This window comes from Lithobates pipiens, unplaced genomic scaffold, assembly GCF_037356315.1.
Source record: "Lithobates pipiens isolate NorthernLeopardFrog02 unplaced genomic scaffold, aLitPip1_a1.2 Scaffold_23, whole genome shotgun sequence".
NCBI lineage: Eukaryota > Metazoa > Chordata > Amphibia > Anura > Ranidae > Lithobates > Lithobates pipiens.
Window position 1 is genome coordinate 161518760 of NW_027507785.1, and position 27464 is coordinate 161546223.

The 27464-nt window shown below is 45.7% G+C and overlaps 1 protein-coding gene across 1 annotated transcript in view; it reads left to right on the forward strand.

Moving 5' to 3' along the window:
* Positions 1–2449: 2449 nt before the first annotated feature.
* The window catches only part of WBP2NL (WBP2 N-terminal like), a 44445-nt gene continuing 19430 nt past the window's right edge, over positions 2450–27464 (forward strand). Inside the window, exons 1-3 of the mRNA XM_077452518.1 lie at positions 2450–2613; positions 5220–5328; positions 16918–17053. Coding sequence (XP_077308644.1) covers positions 2555–2613; positions 5220–5328; positions 16918–17053 — 304 coding nt within the window. The 5' untranslated portion in view covers positions 2450–2554. The remainder of the gene's footprint in view (positions 2614–5219; positions 5329–16917; positions 17054–27464) is intronic.

Sequence of the window (27464 nt, forward strand, 5' to 3'; positions counted from 1 at the left end):
TTGTATAATTCTCCTTTAAGGGGGTGTGGCAGGGATGTGTCCTATGCCTACAGACTTTTGCTAATAGATGTCCCTCCTTCGCATCTGGAAAAGTTGGTAGCAGGGCCATCTTTAGTATTAATTGGACCAGGCCCGGACTGGCCATAGGGCAGACCGGCATTTGCCCGGTGGGCCGCTGCTCGCCTACCACCATACGGCTGTGCCTGTGTCATGCGGAACTGGCGGCTGCATGGGCTGAGCTGTGTGTCTCTCTCACACACAGCTCAGCCTCAGCGCCGCGCTGACAGTTCCGCTCTCCTCCTCCTGCCATGGGTGTCCGCACGGTGGGGAAAGCTGCTGCTGTCACTATTCCCCCCTCGCTCTCCCTCCCCTTCTCACGTCGGCAGCAGGGGAAGAGAAGGTGTTCCTGTATGGTCATTTTCCCTCCCCATTGGCCAAAACAGATGGCCAATCAGAAGAAACTAGAGGGGCATCATGGGAAATGTAGTCCCAGAGATACATGGAACCATTGGTCTCAGCAGGGAGCATACTACAGTCCCCAGCATGCACTCTGCTGGGGTGAAAGAGAAAACCCAGAAACAAGCTGAGGAGTGCTTGTAGCAGCTACTACAGGAGACATGGCAAATGAAACAGGGGACTGTGCTGGGGGAACTAATAGCCCCAGCACAACCAGAGAGAGAGAGAGCTACGCTGTACCTGCACCACCAGAGAGAGTGATGCTGCACCGCACCACCAGAGAGAGCGACGCTGCACCGCATCACCAGAGAGAGCGACGCTGCACCGCACCACCAGAGAGAGCGACGCTGCACCGCACCACCAGAGAGAGCGACGCTGCACCGCACCACCAGAGAGAGCGACGCTGCACCGCACCACCAGAGAGAGAGAGACGCTGCACCGCACCCCCAGAGAGAGAGAGACGCTGCACCGCACCCCCAGAGAGAGAGAGACGCTGCACCGCACCCCCAGAGAGAGCGACGCTGCACCGCACCCCCAGAGAGAGCGACGCTGCACCGCACCCCCAGAGAGAGCGACGCTGCACCGCACCCCCAGAGAGAGCGACGCTGCACCGCACCCCCAGAGAGAGCGACGCTGCACCGCAACCCCAGAGAGAGCGACGCTGCACCGCAACCCCAGAGAGAGCGACGCTGCACCGCACCCCGAGAGAGAGCCACCCTGTACCCGCAGCACCAGAGGGAGCCACCCTGTACCCGCAGCACCAGAGGGAGCCACCCTGTACCCGCAGCACCAGAGGGAGCCACCCTGTACCCGCAGCACCAGAGGGAGCCACCCTGTACCCGCAGCACCAGAGGGAGCCACCCTGTACCCGCAGCACCAGAGGGAGCCACCCTGTACCCGCAGCACCAGAGGGAGTCACCCTGTACCCGCAGCACCAGAGGGAGTCACCCTGTACCCGCAGCACCAGAGGGAGCCACCCTGTACCCGCAGCACCAGAGGGAGCCACCCTGTACCCGCGCCACCAGAGGGAGCCACGCTGTACCACACCACCAGAGAAAGAGCCACGCTGTACCTGCACAACTAGAGAGAGAGACACGCTCTACCGCACCACCAGAGAGCAGGTCAGTGTCACTGGGCCATGGACACAATAGCAGACAGACAGTACTGGCATGGCCGCAATAGGACTGGGAGACTATAATATAAAGGGGACTGTCCCGTAAAAGGGCACTGTAATCATTGCAGTGCCCCTTTTTAGTGCAGTTCCCTTTTATATCACAGTGTCCCTGCACATTACAGTGTGGAGGACCAACACCAGCCACCCCCGCTAATGTCTACCGAACCCCACCCCACCCCGGTCCCTGGAAAGGTTGGCTGTTCAATCTAAAATGCCCGGGCCTATTTTTTGTCCCAGTCCGGGCCTGAATTGGACCCTGGGCAAACATTTTTTTGGGCCCCCCCAAATTCACTTATCAACTTATTTGCAGGCAGTGTGGGCTCGAGGGGCTCCACAACAATGACTGGGCCCGGAGCAGCTGCCCCTTTTGCCCTGTGCTAAAGATGGCCCTGGTTGGGAGGTATGGTTTATGTAATAATAATAAAAAAAAGTCAGTGGTGATTAAACCAACAAAAGAAATCTCTATTTGTGTGGAAAAAAAAGCAATATAAAAGTGCTGCATGACTGAGCAATTGCCAGCTAAAGTAGCACAGTGCTGAATAGCAAGAAATGCAATGGTTATAAATGGGGCAAAACCTTCTAGAGGGCAAATGGTTAAAATTCATACCAACGCATAGAAATGCATTGCAATGTGTTTAAAAGTATATAAAAATGTATGTTACCATGGATGAATTTTCATTTGCGGTGTATTTTTTTATGTTGTAGGTGTGACACATTTAACACTTGTAGACAGTTAGCTGTCGCTAGAAGATTCCCCCTACAATGTCGCCATCTAGTGGTCATTACGGAGAATGCACGCCCATAGAGTTCATTAATCCCGGTCAGCTGACTTCGATTACACAAGGAGGTGACGTCAGTAATGTCGGGTCATCGGTCTGCATAACTTCCTGGTTTGTGTTCCACGACTGACGGGCCAAATACGACATGGCTCTAAACAAGAACCACTCTCAGAATGGGGGAGTCATTGTTAACAATGGAGAGAGGTCAGTGCTGGGGCTGGGATGTGGGGAGATCATGTATGTCTATGACAGCTGTTCTAGGACTATGTACCCCCTTCCCCACCCGGAATGATGTGCCCCCTTCCCCCCCCGAGCAGCCTTGTACTGGAAATCTTTTCATTGTGCTGATGATCAGTAGATATCTATGATAAGACATGGACAGCTATTGGGGAACTACAAGTCCCACCCAGGCTGCGCTGTCCTGGGGCCCCCCTGTGATTGTACAGTGCCATTATAACTGGACCGCATTGCTCACCCACATTCCCAAGTGGTAGAAGTCCTGGGCATGTCACATGACCTGTCATCACATGAGAAAGCAGCTGATCGGGGCATCCTGTGTTGCATGTCATTGGCACTGAATGTGGTGAAATGAGGGCATACAAGATTATGATGAGGTTGGTATAAAACAACAGACATATGCCATGTCAGCTCTGAGATTGAGAACTGACAGATCACATGATTGCTGATCGCTCAGCTCACAGCAGAGAATAGACGTCTGTCACTGCACCCAATATGTCTCTGCAGGGCACAGGCTAGGGAGGGGCATGTGTGCACCTGACTCCAGATCTCAGCAGTGGCCTGAAAGGTGTAGCCAGCTGTCCAATCAAACAAGTGGGTGGATCCTGACAATGTTGTCAGATCCTTCACAAACTTGGCACCGCTTTGCTATATCAGCTGATAGTAGACATTAACACGCTTATTAGCTGAATCCGGAGACCAAAGTAAATGGACTCCTGTATGGCCAAAAAAAATTTTCTTCCATACCTCTCTTATAAGCAGGACAGCAAAGCAATTAGCATTTCAGTGGGAGGTCTGAAAGGGCAGTCTCAGTATTTTTCTCAGCACAGGTCGCTTTTAGATGAAACGTACACTGAGGAAGTATAGAGGCTGCCATTGCTTATCCTGAAAATGCTAGTTGCCTGGCTGCCGTGTGTAATGTCGGTGACCTGCAGAAAATTTTGAGATTAGAAGTTCTGAATTTTTTGATCTGTGTGGTTATTCTGGGTCAGTGACTTAGATCAGGAGTCTCCAAAGTACGGCACACAGGCAACATCTGGCCCACCAGGCCATTTTTTTCTGGCCCACGCTGCAAGGACAGTCCCTTAATGGCTCTGATGGGGACACAAACATTTTGGGAGTCTGATGGGGACACAAATATGCAGGCAGGAGTGGGCTGTGCTGGGGACACAAATGTTTGGAGGTTCTGTGGGAGACACAAATGTGCAGAGAGACTCTGATGGGGACACAAAAACGTGAGAGACTGTAATGGGGACACCAATTTGCGGGTGTTTCGTCATATTAAGCGACCTGTCGGAACGTGTAACGGAAGTGACGTTCCCTTGCCGCCATCTTGCTACACCCCACACTCCTCCACAGTAAGGATTCAGTGAGAAGGGGGCAAACGGACATCTTGTTACACCCACCGGAGTTTTGCATCTTACACTTATTTTTTACAGTAAATTGAGTTTATATAGTGAAATACAGTTTTTAGAACTCTGCGTGAATGTTTAGATGTTAAATTTTAAAAGCAGTGAACTTCTTTCCGATTAGCAACCTGTGAGATCAGCAGGGTTGCCGTGGCTTTTACAATTCAACATCTAAACAGTCAGACGAAGTTCTAAGTATTGTATTTCACTATATAACCTCAGTTTACTGTTAAAAATAAGTGTAAAATGCAAAACTTTGGTGGGTGTAACAAGATGTCCCCTTCTCGCTGTCGGGTGCGGGGTGTAGCAAAATGGTGGTGACTAAATGTTACTTCCGTTACACTTTCTGACCGGTCACCTACTCTGAAGAGTGATGGGGACACAAATGTATGGGGACACAGATGTAAAGCTCCATGGACATTGGAAGTTTAGTCCAACTGCATGATGCTGCAGCATTTAAGTGCCGGTTTTCTGTCCAAAACAGTCCGGCCATCGGATAGTGTCCTCCCCGTACTGCGCAGGAGCAGCGCTTACGGAGGAGAAGGAGACTCCGAAAGTCTCCGAAGAAGAACGGCGCCTGCGCACTGAGTCCAGGTGCAAGCCCCACCATCCAAGTGGATATACGGTAGCACATAGTAACGGCCCCTCGCGGGCTCACCACGCTTCAGGCACGGCCTCTCTTCAGCTATTTTTTATTCTAACTCTATGTCCACTTGGATGGTGGGGCTTGAACCTGAACTCACTGTGCAGGCGCCGTTCATCTTCGGAGACCTTCGGCGTCTCCTTGTCCTCTGTACTGTGCAATCGCAGTACAGGGCGGGCACTATCCGATGGGGGGCAGTATTTGACACATCACCGGCAAAGGATACAGGAGCACCATCCAGCCCTGCTGTCATTAGTATGTCAATTCTATTCTATTCTACTACTGTGGATTTATTTATAAATTATTTTTCCGGCTTACAAATATGTGTAAAATATGCAGCCCTCGAAGTAAAAAAGTTTGGCGACCCCTGACTTGGCATATTGAAGTCGTTGGGTTGCCATGGCAGCCACACAAATGGCATTTTCAGCAATTGCAGTTTCTCTTGGTACAGATTTGATATAAGATAACTTGTTTTATATCTTGACAGACCTGCTATTTACATTTCTTTTTTTCTCCCTTAGTATTCTTAAAATGTGCAAAGATGTGGAACTCACATTCAGTGATATGGCTTACAAGATGGATGCATTTAAAGGCACAAAAAAGGGGTTATTGTATCTCACCCCATTTAGGGTAAGTGCTAACAAAAATGGAACATGGAAATTTTAAAGGCATACTTAGGCATTGCAGTAAAACTCTGTGTCATTTATTCATCAGAATAATCTCCTTACTTGTCCCAGGTCAGACAACAAAAGTGCTGTAATTGTTGACTAAGCGTGTCATACAGGTATCTGGCCTTTTCGTGTTTAATGGCAGCCCAACATAGCTAAGTAAAGCCTTACTCCGGCATTCCTTTCACATTGAATAGTTTGCTTGGGCTAGCCTGGCCCAAACAATTTTCTTTACTAATTCAGGCAGTCACTATCAGCAACGCATAAACTACAGGCGGCATCCGCTACATACAGTATACAGCACTGTGTTCCCACATCACGGTGACTTAGGCCAGCCATAGACCATGGGTTGCAGGAAAGAAAATCGCTTGATTCCCCCATCAACACAGTGAGTGCACTGAGCAGTGATTATTGGTAGTGGCTATAACAGTCACTACCAATAATCACTTTAGGTTGTACCCAAGTTAATCAATCAGATTGGGTACATTTAGCCTGCCCATATGTGGTTCGCATCTCGGATGGTTCCCGCCGGCTTTCTTGACTGTTGACAGAACAAAATCGAGTCCGATTCATGATGTCACAATCTTCACATCTTCAGTATAGAGAAAGCCTTGTATTTACTGATAAAATACAAAGCTTCCTGCTTAGATCCACTCGCCCAACTTTTGTTCTGGCAGCAAACAGAGTCCTCGTGCTGCAGTGAGACCAAAGTGCTGTTTACTGCATGTACTGTAGCTAATGCTACATACAGTTTATACAGCACTGACAGCAGCCATATCAATTAATAAAGTAAAGAGTTAATTTGGGTCAGCTTGGCCCAAACTAACTATTTAAGGTGAAAGTAAACCTGGACTTTGGCTGTAAGCTGGTGATACACTAGTCAAATTAATGTTTTTGCGAACATTTGTACAGTACATTCAGGGACCTGATGAAAGTATTTCAAAATTTGGTTTGCTTTAACCCCGAAAGGTTTACCCCCTTCCTGACCAGAGTACTTTTTACAATTTGGCACTGCGTCGTTTTAACTGGTAATTGCGTGGTCATGCAATGCTGTGCCCAAACGAAATGTGCGTCCTTTTTGTTTCTCCACAAATAGAGCTTTTTTTTGGTGCTATTTGATCACCTCTGTGGTTTTTATTTTTTGCATTATAAACAAAAAAAGAGCGACAATTTTGAAAAAAAACAATATTTTTTACTTTTTGCTATAATATCCCCAAAAATGTTTTAAAAAAAAAACAAATTTCTTCATCAGTTTAGGCCAATATATATTCTTCTACATATTTTGGTAAAAAAAAATCACAATAAGCGTATATTGATTTCAATCGGTGCCCGAGTGCCCAAATGGTCAGTCCGCCCCTGGCCCTAGGTCAGCTAAAAAATTTTGAAAGCGGCAGTAAACCGCCCAAAAAATTGCTTAGCATACTATCACATTATGAAAAACGTACTTTGCAAAGAAGCCCTCCAGCTGCACGCTGTCCCCGCCGACTGGGTTTCCATCTTCACCTGGTCTTCCTTCCGGGTTTGCGGGCTTCGGCAGTTTGACTGGCCGAGCCACATATAGTAAATATCTTATAAACCAGGGATATGCAATTAGCGGACCTCCAGCTGTTTCAAAACTACAAGTCCCATCATGCCTCTGAGTGTCATGCTCGTGGCTCTCAAAGCCTTGCTATGCCTCATGGGAATTGTAGTTATGCAACAGCTGGAGGTCTGCTAATTGCATACCCCCTGTTCTAAACAGTGCACGTTTTAGATGTTTACCTTATTTTAGGCTTAACTGTAGGTACAAGTAAACAATGGAGCTTTACTACCACTTGAAGTGAAACCAGGATAAGGGGGACAGACAGAAAAGGCCCGCCAGATAATAGTTATTAGCACTTTTATTTTTATAAGGGTGACAAGTTTTAAAGTGGTTGTAAACCTCCAGAAATGAAGAATGAACAAAACATCATATCTTTCCCCCCTCACCTTCCAGGACAGCTACTTGAGAGATGATTGGCTTTGCCCTCTACAGGAAACACAAATTGGATACAGGCCCCTCCCTTTCCTCTGAAGCTCAGTTGTTTTGTGTTTCCAGACCCTCCAGGAGCACCGACGCGTTTTTTGTTTTTCTTGGGTCTGGTAACTATGGTTGGTGGACCCCCCTTCTCTGGTTTCATCCAGGACTAGTTGTGGCCAAGTCCTGGGTGATAGTTCCGGGCCCGCCTGCCTCTCGAGCCCATAGGTGGACGAGGCCCAGCCCGACTACGGCACACAGCCCTCTCCCCCCAGAGACGAGGCTGGCCCTCCTACCAGAAGGGTTCCCTTTTTTGGGGTTACTTGCCTGCTTGTGTGAATGGTGGCAACTCCCTACCATTTTTTCCCCAGCTCTGCTGTGTGAAACTGTGTCCTCCTTATGCTTCACCGTGGTGTACCAAGATGGCGGCAGAGGACTTCCGGTGACGCGGCAAGATGGCGCTGGAATCGGAAGTCGCATGACACCCTTCCGGGTGCCTTTTTTTTTTTATTAAGGAAGCATGGGGTGGATACATTGAGGACATGCTCCTTGGCAGTCTGGCTGAACGCCAGACCAGCGCATTTAGCGGTACAGAAGCTGTCTACTCTACGGCCAATCTCCACTTGCTTAATTGAGCTTGAGGACAGGTTTGAGGATGGAGTGCCCGCTCATAGCAGCGGCAGCATCTGGGTCCCATACTGCCCCCAAAATAAGCCCTTGTCTGTGGATAGCTATACAGCCGGGGACCTTTTGAATGGAACCTCTTTTCATTTATGGTTATTGTTTCTGCCTTTTTTATTTATTTATTTATTTATTTATTTATTTTTTTTTTTTTCTAGGCCAAATCGGTGAAGAAGAAATATGGTAACTGTAGGGCCAGGCTTTCTGATATTTATAGAAAATGATTTTGTGAGGATTGTATTCCAGCCCTCTTTTAAAGAGTTAATGTCTTCCATGAAGGAGGTTGTGAACTCCTTTCGGTCCCTTAATGACAGGGTATCTGGTCTAGGGCCTTCCTCGTCTAGACCCGTAGCTCAAGAGCCTTCAGCCTCTAGATACTTTCCTTTTGTTAGTCTCTGAGACCATTAGTTCACTCAATCCTTCTGATCTAGAGTCTTTCCGGTGCACCAGTCACTTAGGGACATTCTTTCTGAGTGGAGAGAACCTGAAAAGAGGTTGTTCCACTCCAGAGGATACAAAAGAAGATTCAGCAGATTCAGTGAAATCGACAGCCTGAGAAGAGTAAACGGTTCCTTTCTTCCCAAAAGGTTAAAACCCAGAATAAGAGGCCTTTTCGTGGCTTCCAAAACAAGGCTAATTTTAAAGCCAACAGGCAAAGAAGAAGTGGTCTTTTAACAAAGACAAGAAAAAATCAGGGGCTCTCTGCTCCTTCAGCCCCTTCAAAAAATCCCCAGTGATGCCAGAATAGTAGGGGGAAGTTTGTCCCATTTCATCAAGAATGGGCAGAGATTTCCGACAATTCCTTTATTCTTCAAACATTGGAAAGGGGTTACAGGTTGGAAATAAAAAATCTCCCCCCTAGAGGTTTTTTTCTTGCCTATCTGCCGAGAGACCAAGAGAGACAGCAAACCATGTCAAATCTGATTTCTGTGTACGAAACAGAGTGAGTTTTTTTTTCTCCTGTTTTGGAAACTCAAAAATTCCGGGGGTTTTATTCTGACATCTTTCTGGTCAGGAAAGCTTCCGGCGGCTTTCATATGGTCATCGATTTAAGTGGCCTGAACAAATACATGGTCTACAGATGTTTCCGGGTGGAGAACATTTATTCAGTAAGGAATTTGTTGTTGCCAGGGGTCTTTATGGTTACCCTGGATCTTCAGGACACTTATCTTCATGTATCAATCTGCCAGAGTCACCGAAGGTTTGTCAGGTTTGCAGTTCTCATGGACAATGAGCCAAGTCACTGGCAGTTCAGTGCCCTTCCTTTTTGGTCTCTCGGGAGCACCCAGAATTTTAACCAAAATCATGGGCGAAGTCATGGCCTGGTTTCGGATTCAAAGTATATCAATCGTCCCATATCTAGATGATTTTTTTATCTTTGCTCGAGACAAGGATTCCCTTGTTCAGGATTTGCAGTTGGTTTTACGGACCTTTCAGAAATTGGGATGGAAAGTCAACCAACAAAAGTCTTGCCTGGTGCCCTCCCAGAGCATACTTTTCCTGGGTTATCTAATAAACTCTGTGTCATGGTTATGCAGTGATCTTCCTGTTTGCTTACCTCCCCTCATGTGTTCAGGCTAAGAGGCCAGCCACTTCCACCTGGTGGTTTTTATAACCTCTCCTCTAAGCATGGCTCCACCCCAGGCCCTATCAGGGAACCTTATATTAACCTGTGCACTGCTAACCAACAGTGCTGATCAACCATTGTGTATTCCTTTGTGTGTTTTAGCTTCCTGTTACCTGCCGTGCGCTCTTCTGTTCCGTTACCGACTTTGGCATGTCTTTGACTATCCCTTTTTGCCTGTGATCCTGACCTTTTGGTGTGTCCCTGACTATTCCTGTCTGCTTATGGCCCCGACCTTGGCTTTGTCCCTCACCATCCCTATCCTCCAGTTGCCTACTGTGGGTGTGAGCTGGGGGACCCTGGGGGTCGCGACCTGGAGCCAGTTGCAGCCAAGTCCATCCTCACCACTCGAGGCTCTGGTGAACACCTGCTGGCTCTTAGACTCCGCGCCCCAAGGAATCTTACGCTCTAACCCCAGTGGGACCTGTCTCCCGTCCGCAGCAGTCAGCCGTAGGGTCCACAACCTTGCGGTGCACTCCTGATCCCTACGGTGTGCATCTGTCACCTCACCTCAAGGTGACCTGACACTGCTGTCCAAAAGATCTTTCTTCCCGAAGAGAAGATTTTGAAAATTCTTCTCTCCGTGCAGGCCTTCAAGTTGCTCCCTCAGACCTCCCTTCGGCGGATCATGAAATTTCTGGTGTTGATCACTGTGGCCATTCCAGGGATGCCTTCAGCCCAATTACACTCCAGACACCTTCAGGCATTTCTCTTGCTCAATTGGGATCGTAGAAGAGTTCTCTAGATCATTGGGTGCAGTTGCCAGGAGAAGATTTTCTCGCTCTCTCTTGATGGGAGCAACGAGAACATCTGCAGAGGGGGAAGGATTGGGCTCAACATTCCCCGGTAAAAATTACCACGGACGCCAGTCTGTGGGGTTGGGGTGCTTGCTCACAAGACTGGCAGGCCCAGGGAGCCTGGTTGCCAGAGGAGGCAGCCCGCTAATTTCAGAGAACTTCTAGCTGTGGGGAGAGTCACTGTGTGTCTGGAAGAGAGGGTCTATTCAAAAGACCTATTCATTTTCTCAGACAATGCCACAACTGTAGCATAACTAAACAAGCAAGGGGTCACTCGCTCAAAGTCTCTTTTGTCATTAACACAGCAGATTCTGTCCTGGGCAGAGATCAATGTCACTTCAGTCAGGGCAGTCCACATCAGGAGGTCAGAAAATGTGCTGGCAGACTATTTGAGCAAGGTGAGCATCAGTTCCAGCGATTGCGAACTGCATCAAGGCACGCTCCGGGAGGTGGTGCTAAGATGGGGTCTTCCCACAGTGGATCTTTTTGCCTCCAGTCTCAACAAAAAACTGCCGGCGTTCTTCTCTCTGAAGGGAGAGACAGAGTCCTTGGGTCGGATGCTCTCTCCTTCCCGTGGGATTTCACTCTGGCTTACGCCTTCCCTCCTTTTCCCCTCCTACCTCTAGTAGTTCGGAAAAGTTTTCAGGACCAGGCAGAAGTTGTTCTGATTGCCCCTTGGTGGCCCAGGAGGAGTTGGTTTTCCACTCTGAAGGGCCTCTCTGTGAATCCTTCCTGGCCTCTACCAGTTCGGAAGGATCTGCTCCATCAGGGACCAATCTTGCATCCAACCTTCTATTTGACAGCCTGGAGGCTGAGCGGCGCATCCTACAGTTAAGGGGATGTTAAGAGAGGGTTAAAAAACTTTTATTTCCTGGCTCAGGAAAACTGGTTTAGATTCTTTTTCCAGTCCCTTTTTAATTTGAATGTTTTGCAGGCAGGAGTGGAAAAGACTCTGTCAGCACCCTTAGGGTTCAGATTGCTGCTCTATCTTTGTTTTCAGAGAGAAAACTAGCGGAGGATCCTTTAGTCAGGAGGTTCCTTTTAGCCAGATCTGGACATGCTCCCAAGGTCATCAAGCATATTTCTTCCTGGGATCTGTTGTTAGTCTTAAATGCGCTAACAAGGGCTCCTTTTGAGCCTTCGCATGAGGTTTACCTGAAATGTATTTCTTTTAAGATTTCCTTCCTTTTAGCTATTACGGAAGGAGGATTAGGAAAAAGGATTTCTGATCTAGAGTCTCATTCCTTTAAACATCCCTTTCTGAGGATTCTAGTGGACAGGGTAGTGATTAAGCCTAATCCTTTCTATTTACCCAAAGTCTCTTCCAACTCTCATAGGTCACAGGAGGTAGTCCTTCCTGGTTTCTGCACCTCTCCCAAGAATGCGGAGGGAGAAAGATTTAGTCTTTTAGACATAAAGAGATGTCTTCTACTTTATCTAGAAAAGTCCAGTCGTTTTTGGAGTTCCTCCCAACTGTTGGTATTATTCAGTGGCCCCAAGAAAGATTCCAAAGCATCGAAAAGTTCTATTGCTAGGTGGATAAGGGGAGCTAATTGTGAGGCATACAAAGCGTCAGGTCACACCCCTCCTAGAATTAGGGCCCATTCAACGTGATCCATGGCCACATCATGGGCAGAAAGAGCGTGGGCTTCATGGGAAGAACTTTCTAAAGCTGCTGTCCGGTCCTCCTCTCATGCAACTTTTTATTTTTTCTTGGCAAGGTTGCTTTAATCTGACTTAATTTGCGGACCAAAGTTCATCCCTTTTGATCTGTAAATGAATAAACCGGTTGACAGATAAGAAGATACAATGGGGTTGATTTACCAAAGGCAAATCCACTTTGCACTACAAGTGCACTTGAAAGTGCAGTAGCTGTAGATTGCTGTAGATCTGAGGGGAAGCTCTGCTGATTTTATCATCCAATCAAGTGCAAGCAAAAAATGCTGTTTCTTATTTTCCTTGCATGTCCTCCTCAGATCTACAGCGACTGCACTTCCAAGTGCACTTGCAGTGCAAAGTGGATTTGCCTTTAGTAAATAATCTGTCTAAGGGTCGTTTCACATTGGGGCAACACAATTTACAGTGTGACTTTGCAAGGCGACTTCAACGCGACGTTGAGCAACTTGCAACATGATTCAAGTCGCCCCCAGGCCAGAATAATCGGCTCTCTGGGAGGGAGGGGTTTGCCTCCCTCCCAGCCGCAATATTGTGTCAATCATCAGTGAGATTGACACTTCGGGAGCCAGCGCAGAGCACTGTGTTTGGTATGACTCATGAGGGGGAACTCCACGCCAAATTTTAAATAAAAATTAAAAAAAGGCATGGGTTCCCCTCCAAGAGCATACCAGGCCCTTAGGTCTGGTATCGATTTTAAGGGGAATCCCCTACGCCGCAAAAACGAACGACCCCCCCCCCCCCCCCTCCTGAACTGTACCAGGCCGCATGCCCTCAACATGGGGGGGGTGGGTGCTTTGGAGAAGGGGGTGCCCTTGGGCGCTCACTCATCCCAGGCTGCATGCTCGGATAAGGGTCTGGTATTGATTTTGGGGGGACCCCCATGCCGTTTTTTTCGCGTACGGGGTTCCCCTTAAAATCCATACCAGACCTAAGGGCCTGGTATCCCCTTGGAGAGGAACCCATGGTGTTTTTTTTTTTTTTTTTTTTTTCATAGCAGAGGCGCTTCTTTCTCACGCTTGCTGCAGTAGGAAAATGTGTTTTTCCTATTGCAGCCAGCGCCAGATGTACAGTACCCTGTCGCCGAGAATTAGCACGATGGGATCGAGCTGGAAATACATTCTCGTGGTCAGGTACTGTAATTTCTTTTCCTGTAAAGTTGCCTCAATATAGATGGAGAGCCGACTTGGAGGCGACTTCCATTGAATTCTATGGGTACAAGTCACCTTGAAGTAGTACAGGAACCTTTTCTGAAGTCGGAGCGACTTCAGTAGTGTACGCTAAGACGGCTCTCATTGACTGACTATGTTGGAATTTCTGATGTCAAGCGACTTGGGGCGACTTGAGGTCTGACAAGTCGGATCCCAAGTCGTGGTAGTGTGGACCAAGCCTTGGCGCTGAGCAATGTTGTTGATAAACATTGCCAGCTGCTTTTTTTTTATTTTTTTTGGACAGCTGTGAGCCAGGGAACTGCTCTGCAGTTTTTACATGAATCGCGGAAATGCTGGATTAAGATCATGTGGGGGTCGAATCAAGGCCAAAATCTTTTAACAGTGTCTCTTTATTGGTCTTTTATACGTTTTAGCTTCCCAAAGAAAAACTTGTTGAGTATAATCAAGATGTTTTGTTGGCAAATTTGATATGAGACTTTGTGTTCTTTTGGTCAGCAGTGGCTTTCTCTTTGGAACTCTCCCATGGATGCCATTTTTGCCCAGACTCTTTCTTATTGTTGAGTCAATAACACTGACCTTAACTGAGGCAAGTGAGGCCTGCAGTTCTTTGGATGCTGTTCTGGGTTCTTTTATGACCTCCTGGATGAGATGTTGTGTTGCTCTTGGAGTAATTTTGTTTGTCCGGCCACTCCTGGGAAGGTTCACCACTGTTCCAAGTTTTCTCCATTTGTGGATAATTGCTCATGGTTCACTAGCGTCCCAAAGCCTTAGAAACGGCTTTGTAACCCTTTCCAGACTGATGCATCTCAATTATCTGTTGAATTTCTTCAGACCATGGCATGCTGTGTTTTTTTTTTTTTTTTTTTTTTTAATCTTTTAGCCTAGGTTCACACTGACAGCAGGATTGAAATCATGGGAGTGCAGCTGAACTCGCACAATTTCATACCTGAATGTCAGTCTGACTTCGAGAACGATTTCAGAGGGTTTTTGGAGTGGCCTAGTCAGTCTGGGCTTGAATCCAACTGAGATAGTGTGGCATGACCTTAAACAGACCATTCATGCTTGAAAGCAGTTCTGCAAAGAAGAGGGGTGCCAAAATTTCTCCACAGCGTGACTCTGTCATCGCAAATGCTTGAATACAGTTGTTTTCGCCAAGGATGACACAATCAGTTCACATAGGGTCAGGCACATTGAACAGCATTTTTTTCCCTTAAGAAAAATGATATCGTCATTTAACCACTTGCTTACTGGGCATTTAAACCCCCCCCCCCCTTCCTGTCCAGACCAATTTTCAGTGCTGATGAACTTTGAATAACAATTGCACGGTCATACAACACTGTACCCAAATGAAATTTTTATCATTTTTTTTCCCACAAATAGAGCTTTATTTTGGTGGTATTTGATCACCTCTGCAGTTTATTTTTTGTTAAAAAAATAAATAAAAATTGAAAGACTGATTTAAAACAAAAATATTTATATTTTGTTTTAAAATTTTGCAAACGGGTCATTCTTCTCCTTTGATGTACACTGATGAGGCGGCACTGATGGTTGGCAATAATGGCCACTAATCAGCACTGGTTGGTTACACTTATAGGCAGCATTGCTGGGTGGCACTGATTGGCACCACTGATGGGCACTGGCAGGGGGTACTGGTGGCACAGATGAGGCAGAATTGCCTCTTCCTCTTCGGGACCAATGTCCCTTGCACATAAGCCAGGGATCGGCTTTTTTTTTTTTTTTTTTTTCCTCACACTGTCACGCATTACCAAGCTTTTGTTTATATCATGTGATCAGCTGTCATTGGCTGACAGATGATCACGTGGTAAGGGGCCGAGATATGCCCCCTACTCGGATCTGTGATCACCCGAGTCTCAGTGATCACAGCGCGCACCCGTAAAGGGGAGGCCGTCATATATGACGGCCTCCCGGAAATTCAGGTCCGTACTGTGGCCGTCATTCGGCTTTAGCATGGATGCCAAGAGGTTAAAAACTGCATGTTGTATTTACTCAGGTTATCTTTGTGTAATATTAACATTTTTTGATGATCTGAATCATTTAAGTGTGACAAATATGCAAAAAGAGAAACAGGAAGGGGGCAAATACTTTTTCACAGCACTATATGTGTATGTATGAAAGTGAGTTAGAGACCTCAGATTGTAAGCTCCTTGAGAGCAGGGACTGATGTGAATGTACACTATATGTAACGCTGTGCATACATTTACAGCTCTATATAAGTACCTGTAATTAATAAAACATTTTTCACAAATATATTTGTGATCTCGCTGACCATTTTAGTTGTTAAATTTGAGGAGGAGAATTGCAGGAGACAGCACTTTTAAATGTGTTGTTGTTATTGTGATTGTAAACACAACAGGAAGAGCCGGTTCACACAGGGGCAACCTGAGATCCGACTTCAAGATGCGCGGTTGAGAAAATAAATGTAAGTGAATGAGAGCCGTCTTAATGTACACTACTGAAGTCGCTCCAACTTCAGAAAAGGTTCCTATACTACTTCAATCTGACTTCTAGGTGACTTGTACCCATTGATCTCAATGGAAGTTGCCTCCAAGTCGGATCCCCTGTCTTAACTGAAGCAACTTTCCAGGAAGTAAAAATCGTTTTCTAGGCCCCTCCCTCCCACAGAGCTGATTATTATGTGATTGGCCACTGGCAAAGTCCCCTGTCCTGGAGGCAACTTCAAGTTGCCTTGTAAGTTGCCTCAAGTCGTGCTGTGATTCGTACTCAAGTCGTGTCCAAGTTGCCTCCCAAAGTCGCGCTGGAAGTCGTGTTGCCCCTGTGTGAACCGGCCCTTAATAGTGAAGTGACTGGCCTTAGGTGATACACAGAGATGATACCAATCCTCCTACATACCTGTTTCTCTGCAGTCTTCTCTTCTCTAACATCAGTTCAAATTTCAGAATTTATACAGCATATATATATATATATATATATATATATATATATATATATATATATATATATATATATATATATATATATATATATATACACTGTACTTGTTTGAGCTTTTGGATAGCAGGGGGCTGAAGTTAGCGGTACACTCTACAGAGTTGAATGAGAGCTGATTGGAGGTAATGGGCAGACCCCCTTCACACAGCATTTTTTTTTTTTTAAAGTGACTTATTTAGAAAGAACACTGTGATGTTCAGTCTTTAGTTACCCAAACGCTGGATTTAGACAAGTACACATAGATCGAGGGAGATGCATGTTCGTATTTCATGTCCGAGGTTTACAACCACTTTAATTAGTAGAGGTATAAGAAAGTGATATTCCCCCATTTGGCCCCATTCATACCTGCACACTGCTGGAACGCCTGCTTTTTTGTGCAACAACATAGTTCAGCCAGTTCACTTGAAAGGGATATCCTACACCCGACAGTTTGCGTGATTTTTTTAATGTGAGTTTTGCCGTGTGACACACAGTGCTTGTTTCCAATTAATTGCACCGCAAGCACAACGTGTGTTTTTTGGCACATTCTGGAACGTGCAGGTGTGAACAGAGCCTTCTTTTTCTCTTCCAATATTATGCATTATTTTTAGTTACAGGAATGTATCTTGCAGACTTTATAGTTCTCACCCTTTTTCAGGTAATCTTTGTGAGCAAAGGAAAGGATCCAATGATGTCATTTATGATGCCTTTCTACTTGGTGAAGGGATGCTCCATTGAACAGCCTGTTTTCTCTGCAAACTACATCAAAGGAACAATAAGTGCAGAACCCGGTGGTACGTAAGTGACATAAACTGACATATCTCATGGTGTACTGCAAGATATTTGCTGTCATCATCTAGCTAAGCTGCAAAGCTTTTTTCACATTTCAGCTTTTACTCAAGATATCAAAGCGAGACTTTCTTTCTAGTAAAAAGTGCAGAAAAGTTGCTCGCATAAAAAAAAAAAAAAATTGAGGATTTTTTTAATTTTGTAAATGTGTTTTTGAAAAAAAAAAAAAAAAAAAAAAAAGCACCACAAATAAAAAGCATTAGTTTGCCATAGATGCTATTAAAGATTCTATTCACCAGTCGTGTCCTGCCTTACGCTTATGCTTGTGCATATGCGTAGAATCCTGCGGTTTTCAGCTTTCAGCTTAAGCACCACGTAAAGATCTCCTCTGTGCTCCATTTTCATGGGAAGTGACTGTTTGGAGAAAACTTGGACAAGTATATCCAAACAATTTCTAGTGGAAAAAGTACTCTTTTGCCAATCAAAAGAAAGTATAAACGCACTTCATTTAAATTGACGACGAATCCATCTGACAATTCGACCGTGTGTCGGCTTCATCGGACCTTTGCTGTCAAAAAATCAGACGGACTTTAGATTTAGAACGTGTTTCAAATCTTTCCGACTGACTTGAGTCCGGTCGAAAAATTTGTTCGTCTGTATGCTAGTCCGACAGATGAAAACCAACACTAGGGCAGCTATTGGCTACTGGCTATGAACTTCCTTATTCTAGTCCGGTCGTGCGTGTGATTGTGTGTGGCCAAGTCCGTTCATTCAGAAAGTCCGTCGGAGTCCACCCGGAAGACCATCGGACCTAGTCTGCTGGAAAGCTGATGGCATTACGGCCTCCATGCAGACTTTTTTTTCAGAAGTGGTTTCAGATTTCACCTGAACCAAGATATTGTCCTGCCATCGTTTTTTCCAAAACCATGTTCCAGGGAAGAATTACATTGTCTTAGCCCTTGTACACACGGTCGGACATTCCGACAACTAAATCCATCTGATTTTGTCCGAAACTGGTGTTGCATACACACGGTCGGACAAAGTTGTCGGAAAATCCAATCGTTCAGAGCGTGATGACGTTATTTAGTTACGACAGGACTACGTTCAAGCTAGTAGCCAATAGCTTTGGTTTAGGAATTTCATCTGAGCATGCGTGGCACTTTGTCCGATCGGAATTCTCTACACATGATCGGAGTATGTCCGATCGAACCAGTTGGTCGGAAAATATTTCCAACAAGTTGGAAAATTGGGTCTGATGGATATTCCAACGGAATCAGTCCGATGCATACCACACACAGTTGGATTATCCGACAAACCGGTCCGATAGGACACATTCCGTCGGAATCTCCGACCGTGTGTACAAGCGCTAAGAGATTCACACACAGAAATGCATATCCGATCGTTCAGAACGTGATGATGTTATTTAGTTACGACAGGACTACGTTCAAGCTAGTAGCCAATAGCTTTGGTTTAGGAATTTGATCTGAGCATGCGTGGCACTTTGTCCGATCGGAATTCTCTACAAAGTCATGTTGTCGGAAAATTTTATAGCCCAGCTCTAAAACGTTGTCGGTTAGATAGCCCACACACCATTATCCGACAACACGGTCAACACAAGGGCTTAGTGTGGCGAGAGCAGTGAAAATCAATATTATTATTATTTTTTTTTTTTTTTTTTATTTTTTTTTTTTTTTAGACAACTGCTCAGATTCATAAGACTTATGTCTTATTTATTTTGCCAGAGGGTCCTAAGAAAGGACAGGCAGCATCAAAATCCACTGTCGCTAAGTGGATTTGACAAGTGATAATTCAAACTTATGATTTAAGGCAAGGGTGTCCAACCAGTGGCCCGCGGAGCCCTTTGATGTGGCCCGCGACCTCCTGTTCTGGAATGGCGGGTTAGCAAGCCCAGGTTGCCAACCCATCATACCACAGCATCGGTGTTGTGAATGAAGCTGGTGGTAGAGGGAGAAAATGGCTGCATAGCCCATAAGCTAATGCTTCCTGTACAATGTCAGCTTTTGCCGCTGGCAGAGTCTATGGCAAAGTTTAGTTAACCCACAGGATAGACACAGGTGCACTACCCTGCACCCACGGTGTGGGTAATCAGTGTGAAACCAGTTTAGGCCCTTTTCACACAATCGGCCCTACCCAATTGGACCCTCAATTCACCTCTACAGAGTGGCAGATGTAAACAGACTTCTGTCCAGGTGGATCGGAGAGCCTATAGAGTAGTCGTGGCCTGTCATTCGCCTGCTCCGTTCACTGTGGCCCGCGACTGGTTACCAAGTTGCTTAAGTGGCCCTCACTCTTTAAAAGGTTGGGCACCCCTGATTTAAGGGGTAAGACACGGTCAGATTCAACCATGCAAGGGTTTTTAGGAAATGGCATTCGGCTCATAGCACCCCCATTCATTGGGGTCAGTGGCAGCAATAATAATCCTCAGCATTTTTATCAGTGGCAGCAGTAAAAAAAAAAAAACTATTCAGCAGCACTGGCACCCCATCATCACTCAATGGCATCAATAATAATGCCCGTTTGTGTCACTGGGTACAATAGTTCCCACCTCTCTGTCTTCATTGGTGTCAGTGAGTACAATAATGGCCCCACTCCCCCTCTTCACTGATATTACTGGACATAATAACACCCCCCCTTTTTCATTTGTGTTCTTGTGTCATGTAATTACCCCCCCCCCCCCTTTACTGGTGTCGGTAGTATGCAAATGTCCCCCCCTCTTCACTGATGTCTGTGGGTACAATAATAACTCCTAGCATTGCTGTTCAGCAATTACTTACCTGATTGGGGGTTCCTGTGGTGTTTACTTTTTCACCAGAATTATATTATCCCTGTCTGGCAAGAGATCACTCTGCCCAACAGGAGGCAGTACTGGGTGCTGGAACCCAGCAAGCATTTTAACACTTGGCACCCCACTCTCTATTGAACTCTGGCTTGTGGAATGCAGTAAAACCTCCCAGGTTACAGAAAATAGGATTTTTAACACAGCTTACCTGTAAAATCCTTTTCTTGGAGTACATCACGGGACACAGCCATAGTAATAACTATATGGTATATAGGCCACCATTAGGTGATGGACACTGGCACGCCCTAAGACAGGAAGTTCACTCCCTATATAACCCCTTCCGTTACTGGGAGTTCCTCAGTTTTGTAGCCAAGCAATACACGTGCAACCAAAGAGGGGAGGGACCTCTGTGTCCCCTGATGTACTCCAAGAGAATAATTTAACAGGTAAGCTGTCATAAAAATCCTATTTTCTTTATCGTACATCATGGCACACAGAGCCATAGTAATAACTATATGGGATGTCCCAGAGCAATGCTATCTGAGGGGAGGGAGAAAAAAACAGGGCACCATCAGACTTGCTGACCTATACTGCAGCCTGCAGCACACTGTGCCCAAAAGCGATATCCTCATGCCTTTTTACATCCACCTGATAGAATCTAGTGTATGTATGGACTGAAGACCAAGTTGTGGCCTTGCAGATTTGAGCCATGGAAGCATGGTGATGCACTAACAGCCCTGGTAGAGTGCGCTTTGATTTGAAAAGGTCTGAGTCTAAAAAGGTGAATATTCCTCTTCAAACCATAAGCTTGAACAATTGCCAAATCCACTTAGAAATAGTACACTTCGCTGCTGCCTGTCCTTTCCTAGGGCCTTCAGGCAGCATGAACAAAATATTTGTTTTTCGAATCTGAGCAGTTGCTTTCAAGTAGACTTTGACTGCGCTCACTACATCCAGCGAATGCAGCGACTTTTTCTCCATAAAACAGGATTCTGGAAAAAATGACGGTAGAACAATATGTTTAGATGAAAACTTGACGCTACCTTTGATAGAAAGTTAGGATGAGGACTAGGGCTGAAACAACTAATCGATTGTGAAAATGGTAATCGATTAATCGGCCAGTAACATAATGGGGTTAAAAAAAAACTAAAATGAGCCCTTTATAGTACAAAAATATAATCACTACTGTAAATATTACTTTCACTGTTCTACAGTAAAAAAAATGAACCCCTTTCAGTAGTGATTAGCCCTTTATAGTACAAAAAAGCACATCATTTTAGCCTTTTTAACCCCATTATGTTACTAAACGTCTCAGGCCTGGTTCACGTCTATATGTTTATTGATGCTTTTTGCAGAAACGCATTACAGTTCATTTACATGGTTTCCTATGGGACTTTCTTCAGCCACTGCATATTTGGAAAGGGTCAGGGACTTTTAACGCAAAACTGTGCTTTTTTGGTTCAATATACTTCAATGGAGAAGCTGCAGAAAATAATGCAATACGTTTTTGCAGCAATTTGTGTTTTTTTTTTTTAATATGCCCAAAAAAAGCAAAAATCGCAAATTGCAGTAAAATCACGTGTGCAAAAATCAAAACGCAAAGCAAAAAGCACTGCAGAAACAGATCAGGTGTGTACCGAGCCTTATGCTGGCCTCACAGGTCAATTTTCAGGTGAGAATATTCAGATGAAAAATCTTTGTACATTCGCTGAATGAAAGAATGTTTTTTTAAATTTTCACTTCATTTCTGAACAAAAACCACATACACTGTCAGAAAATTCCTTTGACCGAGAAGTTTTCTATTATTTCCAAATTTTCCCATCACTGTGATTGAAAATGAACATCAATTTTACCCACTTTTTTTTTTTTTTTTAAGGTTATTAATCGAAACAATAATCGGCCAACAAATCGATTATGAAAATAATTGTTAGTTGCAGCTCTAATGAGGATGCAATACTACCCTATCCTTGTGAATAATTAAATATGGCTTTTTAACAAGAAAGGGCAGCCAACTCTGATACCCTTCTTGCAGAAGATATGGCTACCAGAAAAACTAGCTTCCTTGTCAAAAGGACCAAGGGAATATGTCATATCAGCTCAAAAGGCTGTTTCTGTAATACCGACTGAACTAAATTTTAAGTCCCAAGGGTTCAGGGGTGTCTTAACTGGTGGATTAAGCTGTGTTACCCCCTGTAAAAAGCTACGGACCAAAGAATGCAAAGCAAGTGGTCGTTGAAATAATAGTGATAAGGCCAATAATACTCAAGGGCAGCTTCATCTCTAACCCTAATTGTAGAAAGGCAAGGATTCTACCTATAACATACTTTCTGGGATGCCAACACCTGGATTCATACCAGGAAACCTATGCCTTCCAGGTTCTATAATATGACTCTGGAGGCTGGCTATCATTAATCAAAGTAGATACAACTGATCCTGACAGCCCACGCTTCCTCAGAATGTGGGTTTCAATAGCCAAACCGTTTAAATTTAGCGCTTGTAAGATGGAATAACAGACCCTCCGAGAGCAGGTCCGGACGTGGTGGAATGGTCCAAGGGTCCCCTACCGCTATCTTTACGATCTCTGCATACTGAGATCTTCTGGGCCATGCCAATGCCACAAGACAAGAACCACCAATTTTTTTTTTTCTTTTTTTTTTTCCCTGCTTGATCCTGCGAAGAAGTTGTGGAAGCAGCAGGATAGGAGGGAATGCAAAAAATCTGTGAAAACTGATCCCGCAGAGTCACCAAGGCATCTGTCCTGCATGCTAAAGGATCCCTTGTTCTTGACACAAAGTTGTCGATCTTTTTGTTGAACCTGGACGCGAATAGGTCTACATCCGGGATCCCCCATCTCTGGCATATTGCCAGGAAGATATCGGGGTGAAGGGACCATTCCCCCGGAAATAACTGCCGGTGACTCAAGTAGTCAGCCTGCCAATTTTCTATTCCTGGAATGAAGACTGCCGATAGGCAAGGAACATGATTTTCTGCCCATACTAGGATATGGTTTACCTCTCTCTGGGCCGCAAGACTTTTGCCCCCCTGGTGATTGATATAGGCCACTGTCGTGGCATTGTCGGATTGGATTCTGGCAGGACAATTCTGTAATCTGAATGTCCAGGTCCCTAGGGCCAAGCGTGCTGCCCGAATCTCTAGAATGTTGATGGGCAAGGAACTGCTCCCCAGTCAAAAAGGCTGCCATCTGTTGTTGCCACTTTCCATGTAACCGGTAGGAAGGATTTCCCCTTCTGCAGATTCTTGGTTAACCACCACCAACTGAGGCTCTGGAGCACCCTTGGAGATGGATGCATTGGGAGGTCTAAGGCTTGGACATTTTTGTTCCAAGCGGATAGGATATTGTGTTGCAGCAGTCTCGAATGAAAGTGAGCATAGGGAACGGCTTTGAACAAAGTCACCATCTTCCCTAACAACCTCATGCAAAGGCGAATAGGAGGGTCTTTCTTTGCTTTGATGACCCAGACCAGCTCCTTTTATGGCGCTGATTTTTGTTTGTGGCAAAAATACTATTTTCTGGTCTGCATCTATGATCAGACCCAAGTATTCTAGCCTTCTTTAATGGTTTTAAGGAAGATTTCTCTAGGTTGAGAACCCAACCTAGGCTTTCCAGGTAGTTGACTGTGGTGACCACACTTTTGTCTAAGCAGGCTACTGACCTGTCTATCAAGAGCAGCTCATCTAGGTATGCAATAACGGTTATACCCTGAGCCCTTAGTCTGGCCAGAGGAGGGGGCTAGAACTTTTGTGAACACCTGGGGTGCAGTGGCTAGGCCGAAAGGCAAAACTACAAACTGAAAATTGAGTTTTTCTACCTCGAAACGTAGAAATTTCTGATGAGCAGGAAAAATGGGCACACACAGGTATGCATTGATGTTGATTGATGCCAGAAGCTCTCCTCCTTGCAGGATGGAGATTACTGATCTGATTGATTCCATGCAAAACGAGCAGATATTTAGGAATCAGTTCAGATCCTTGATCTAGAATGGGTCTGACATCCCCATTTGGTTTTGGCACCATTAAGAGGTTTGACAAAAACCCCAACCCGTGCTCTTCCGTGGGAACCTTCATGATCACTCTTTGAGACGAAAGCCGGTCTATAGCTTGAGAGACTTATTTTTCTCTGGAGCTTTGGGGACTTTTGACCTCAGAAAACAAGGCGACAGAAACTCCCGGAACTCTAGTTTATAACCCAGAGTTACTGTGGAGAGCACCCATCTGTCCCGAAGTTCTTCCTGCCAGACCCTTGAGAACTGCAGAGGCCTTAGCATTCTGCTTTTGTAGGTTTCCTTCCCCAGGACTTCTTCTGTTCCTGGGGTTGACCCTAGGGTTTACCCCTTGAACCTGACGGCAGAGGCTGTCGTGACTGCCTAGAAGATGATGCCCCTGAGAAGCCCCTGACTCTGGAGAAGGAGCCCGTTTTTAAATGAAGGACGTTTATTCCTTTTCTTAATTGGAAAAAGGGTACTTTTCCCACTTGAAATTTTCTGGATGTATTTATCCAAATCCTCTCCAAACAGCCATTCATCATGAAAAGGAAAACCAGGCAGGAGTTTTTTGCATGGTACTTCGGCTGGCCAATTTTTCAACCATAAGATCCTACGCATATGTACAAGTCCAAGCGCCAGGCCTGAAGCCTGAAGGATAGAATCTCTAATAGCAAAACATAATGCCCCTGGTAGCTTGGCTAAATCCCCTGCCTGTTGATCAGGGATGACCTTGAGCACCTGTCTCAACTAGTCCTTCAGGGATTGACATACACACACCTATCGCCGCCACTACAGGTTGAGTTACTGTTCCTGCCAAAGAAAATAAGCTTTTTAACAGGAATTCCAATCTTTTATTGGTTGGATCCTTAAGCATTTGTGCATTGTCTACCGAACAAGTTACATTTTTATTGACAGAGGAAATAGCTGCATCGATTGCCGATATATTGCATTTTTTTTGTGAATTTTTCCTTCATAGGGTAAAGTGTAGAGTACCTTTTATAGGAGGGAGAAAATGCTTATCTGGGTGATCCCACTCAGAATACATATGCTGTTCCAACAACGGATGCACAGGAAAAGCATGCATAGCTTGGGGGGACTTTTGGGAACCCAAAGAAGAAGTGGCTTTTTCAGCTGACTCATTTAAAGGTAGCTTAACCACTTCAATACAGGGCACTTAAACACCTTCCTGCCCAGACCAATTTTGAGCTTTCAGCGCTGTCGCACTTTGAATGACAATTGCGCGGTCATGCTACACTGTACCCAAATGAAATTTTTATCATTTTTTTTTCCCACAAATAGAGCTTTCTTTTGGTGGTATTTGATCACCTCCTACGGTTTTTATTTTTTGCGCTACAAATAAAAAAATACCGAAAATTTTTTTAAAAAAAATTTTTTTTTTTTTGGTTTCAAAACTTTGTAAATAAGTACGTTTTCTCCTTCACTGATGGGGCTACACTGATGGGCACTGATAAGGCGGCACTGATGGGCACTGATGAGGTGGCATTGATGGACACTGATAGGCGACACGGATGGACACTGATAGGTGGCACAAATTGGCACTGATAGCTGGCACGGATTGGCATGGATGGGCGGCACAGATGGGCATGGATAGGCGGCACAGATGGGCATGGGTGGGCACTCATAGGCGGCACAGGTGGGCACTCATAGGCGGCATTGGTGTTATACTGTACTAATGGATGCCAATCAGTGATGCCCATTGTGGGACTGGCATCCATTATGGGCACTGATTGGCATCCATTGTGCTGACTGGCATCCCTGGTGGTCTAGGGAGGATTACCTTTTTCCTGGTGGTCTGGTGGTGTCCCTGGTGGTCCAGTGTGGGCATCCTCGGGGGGGCTGTGCTGATAATCGATGAGCACAGACCCCCCCTGTCAGAGGAGCAGCCGATCGGCTCTCCTCTACTCGCGTCTGACAGACGCGAGTGAGGAAAAGCCGATCACCGGCTCTTCCCATTTACACTGTGATCAGCCGTGATTGGACACGGCTGATCACGTGGTAAAGAGTCTCCGTCGGAGACACTTTACCGAGATCGTAGTTGCCGGGTGTCAGACTGACACCCCGCAACAACGATCGCCGCGATGCGCGCCCCCGGGGGCGCGCAGCGGCTCATAATCCTGAGGACGTCATATGACGTCCGGTCAGGATTATGAAACCACTTTGCCGCCGTCAATTTGTAATAGGGCGGGCGGCAAGTGGTTAAATGAGAAGCAAACCATTTCTGTCAACGATCGCCCCAGCAATTTTTCAGATTGAGAAGCTGAAAAAGTCTCTTCCACAATTGATTCCTCAGAAGAGGAGTCGGCCTCCTCACGGTCCCCTGAGGTGGCCTCCTCCTCCCCTGCCCACTGATCCTCTGCTTGAGGGTCCTGGGCGGTAGCAGGGGACCTATTGTGCTTTCTCCCATGCTGGGAAGATGCGATTTAGATCAGTCAATCTTTCCTCCAGCCCCACCAAAGATGAGAAGAAAACATCCTCAGTAATGTAGACAGGGGCTGAAGTGTTGGCAACAGTTGCAACACTTAACAAACCCGATGGCTCACACTGATTAGCTACCTGATCTGGATCTTCAGGGGGATGGCATTGCTGGGGTGAGTCTAGGGTCCCCTTTTTGAGGAATTTGTACGTCCCCCCTTCTGGAATGCATAGTCCTAAGCACAAATGCAGAGGTACTTTACAAGGAAAAAATGCACCAACTGCTGAGCGATAGTTCAGTAATTGTTACTTTTATTTATGCTCGGCCTGATGCAGAGTAAATGTGCCGTGGGGAATGCCTGTGTCCCACACTCACATGCCCAGGTCTGCTTCTGTGTCCCTCCATTAGTCCAAATTAGCTTTTTTTATTTACTAATCTGCCCTGTGCTGTGACGCCAATGTCACGCTAAGCCATGACCCTTTCCTCACTATGCCCCCCTCTTCTTTTTTTTTTTTTTTTAAAGTTATTCCTGTCCGCACGCGGGCATCCGATCAGTGTGTGGAGGGGCAAGTGGAGGAGGAGAGCACAGGGAAGAGGAGAGCCACTGCTGCCAGTGGAGGGGGGAGCAGAGTGGCAAACCGCTGGACTCTACAGCATCCCCCCTGCCTGCTCCTGGAGAGAAAACATTGACAGATGGAGTAATCCCAGCCAAATCCCCCCTCCAACCTCTTGCTGGAGGAAGCTGTGCAGCTTCAGCTGACACAGAGCGAGATCTGAAAGCATGGAAACGGGTACGTGGTCTTTAAAGCCCCCAGTGGTGACTTTAGGTTAGACAACATTTACTGTATAGGAGAAATCCAAAGGATTTTTTTTTTTTTTATTCCTTAGAAATCTCCACTTACCTTATCCCGCCCGCAGAGTTCTGTGGTACAACCAAACAAACCCAATCTTTAGACTGCCTCTGGCTGGAGGTGGGGACATTTGTGTACCTGTCTGGGCAAAGTTAGGGGGGGCTGTATCACAAACTTCTGTGATAAGGTTTATGTTGTATTGTTTTTCTGTAGTATACCGGCAAGTTTGTGGCCGGTTGCAGCCCACGTTGTGTGGCTTGTTATAATATGTATTGTATAAAACAAAATAAAAATAATAATGAGAAAAAAAAAAAACCAGACCCAATC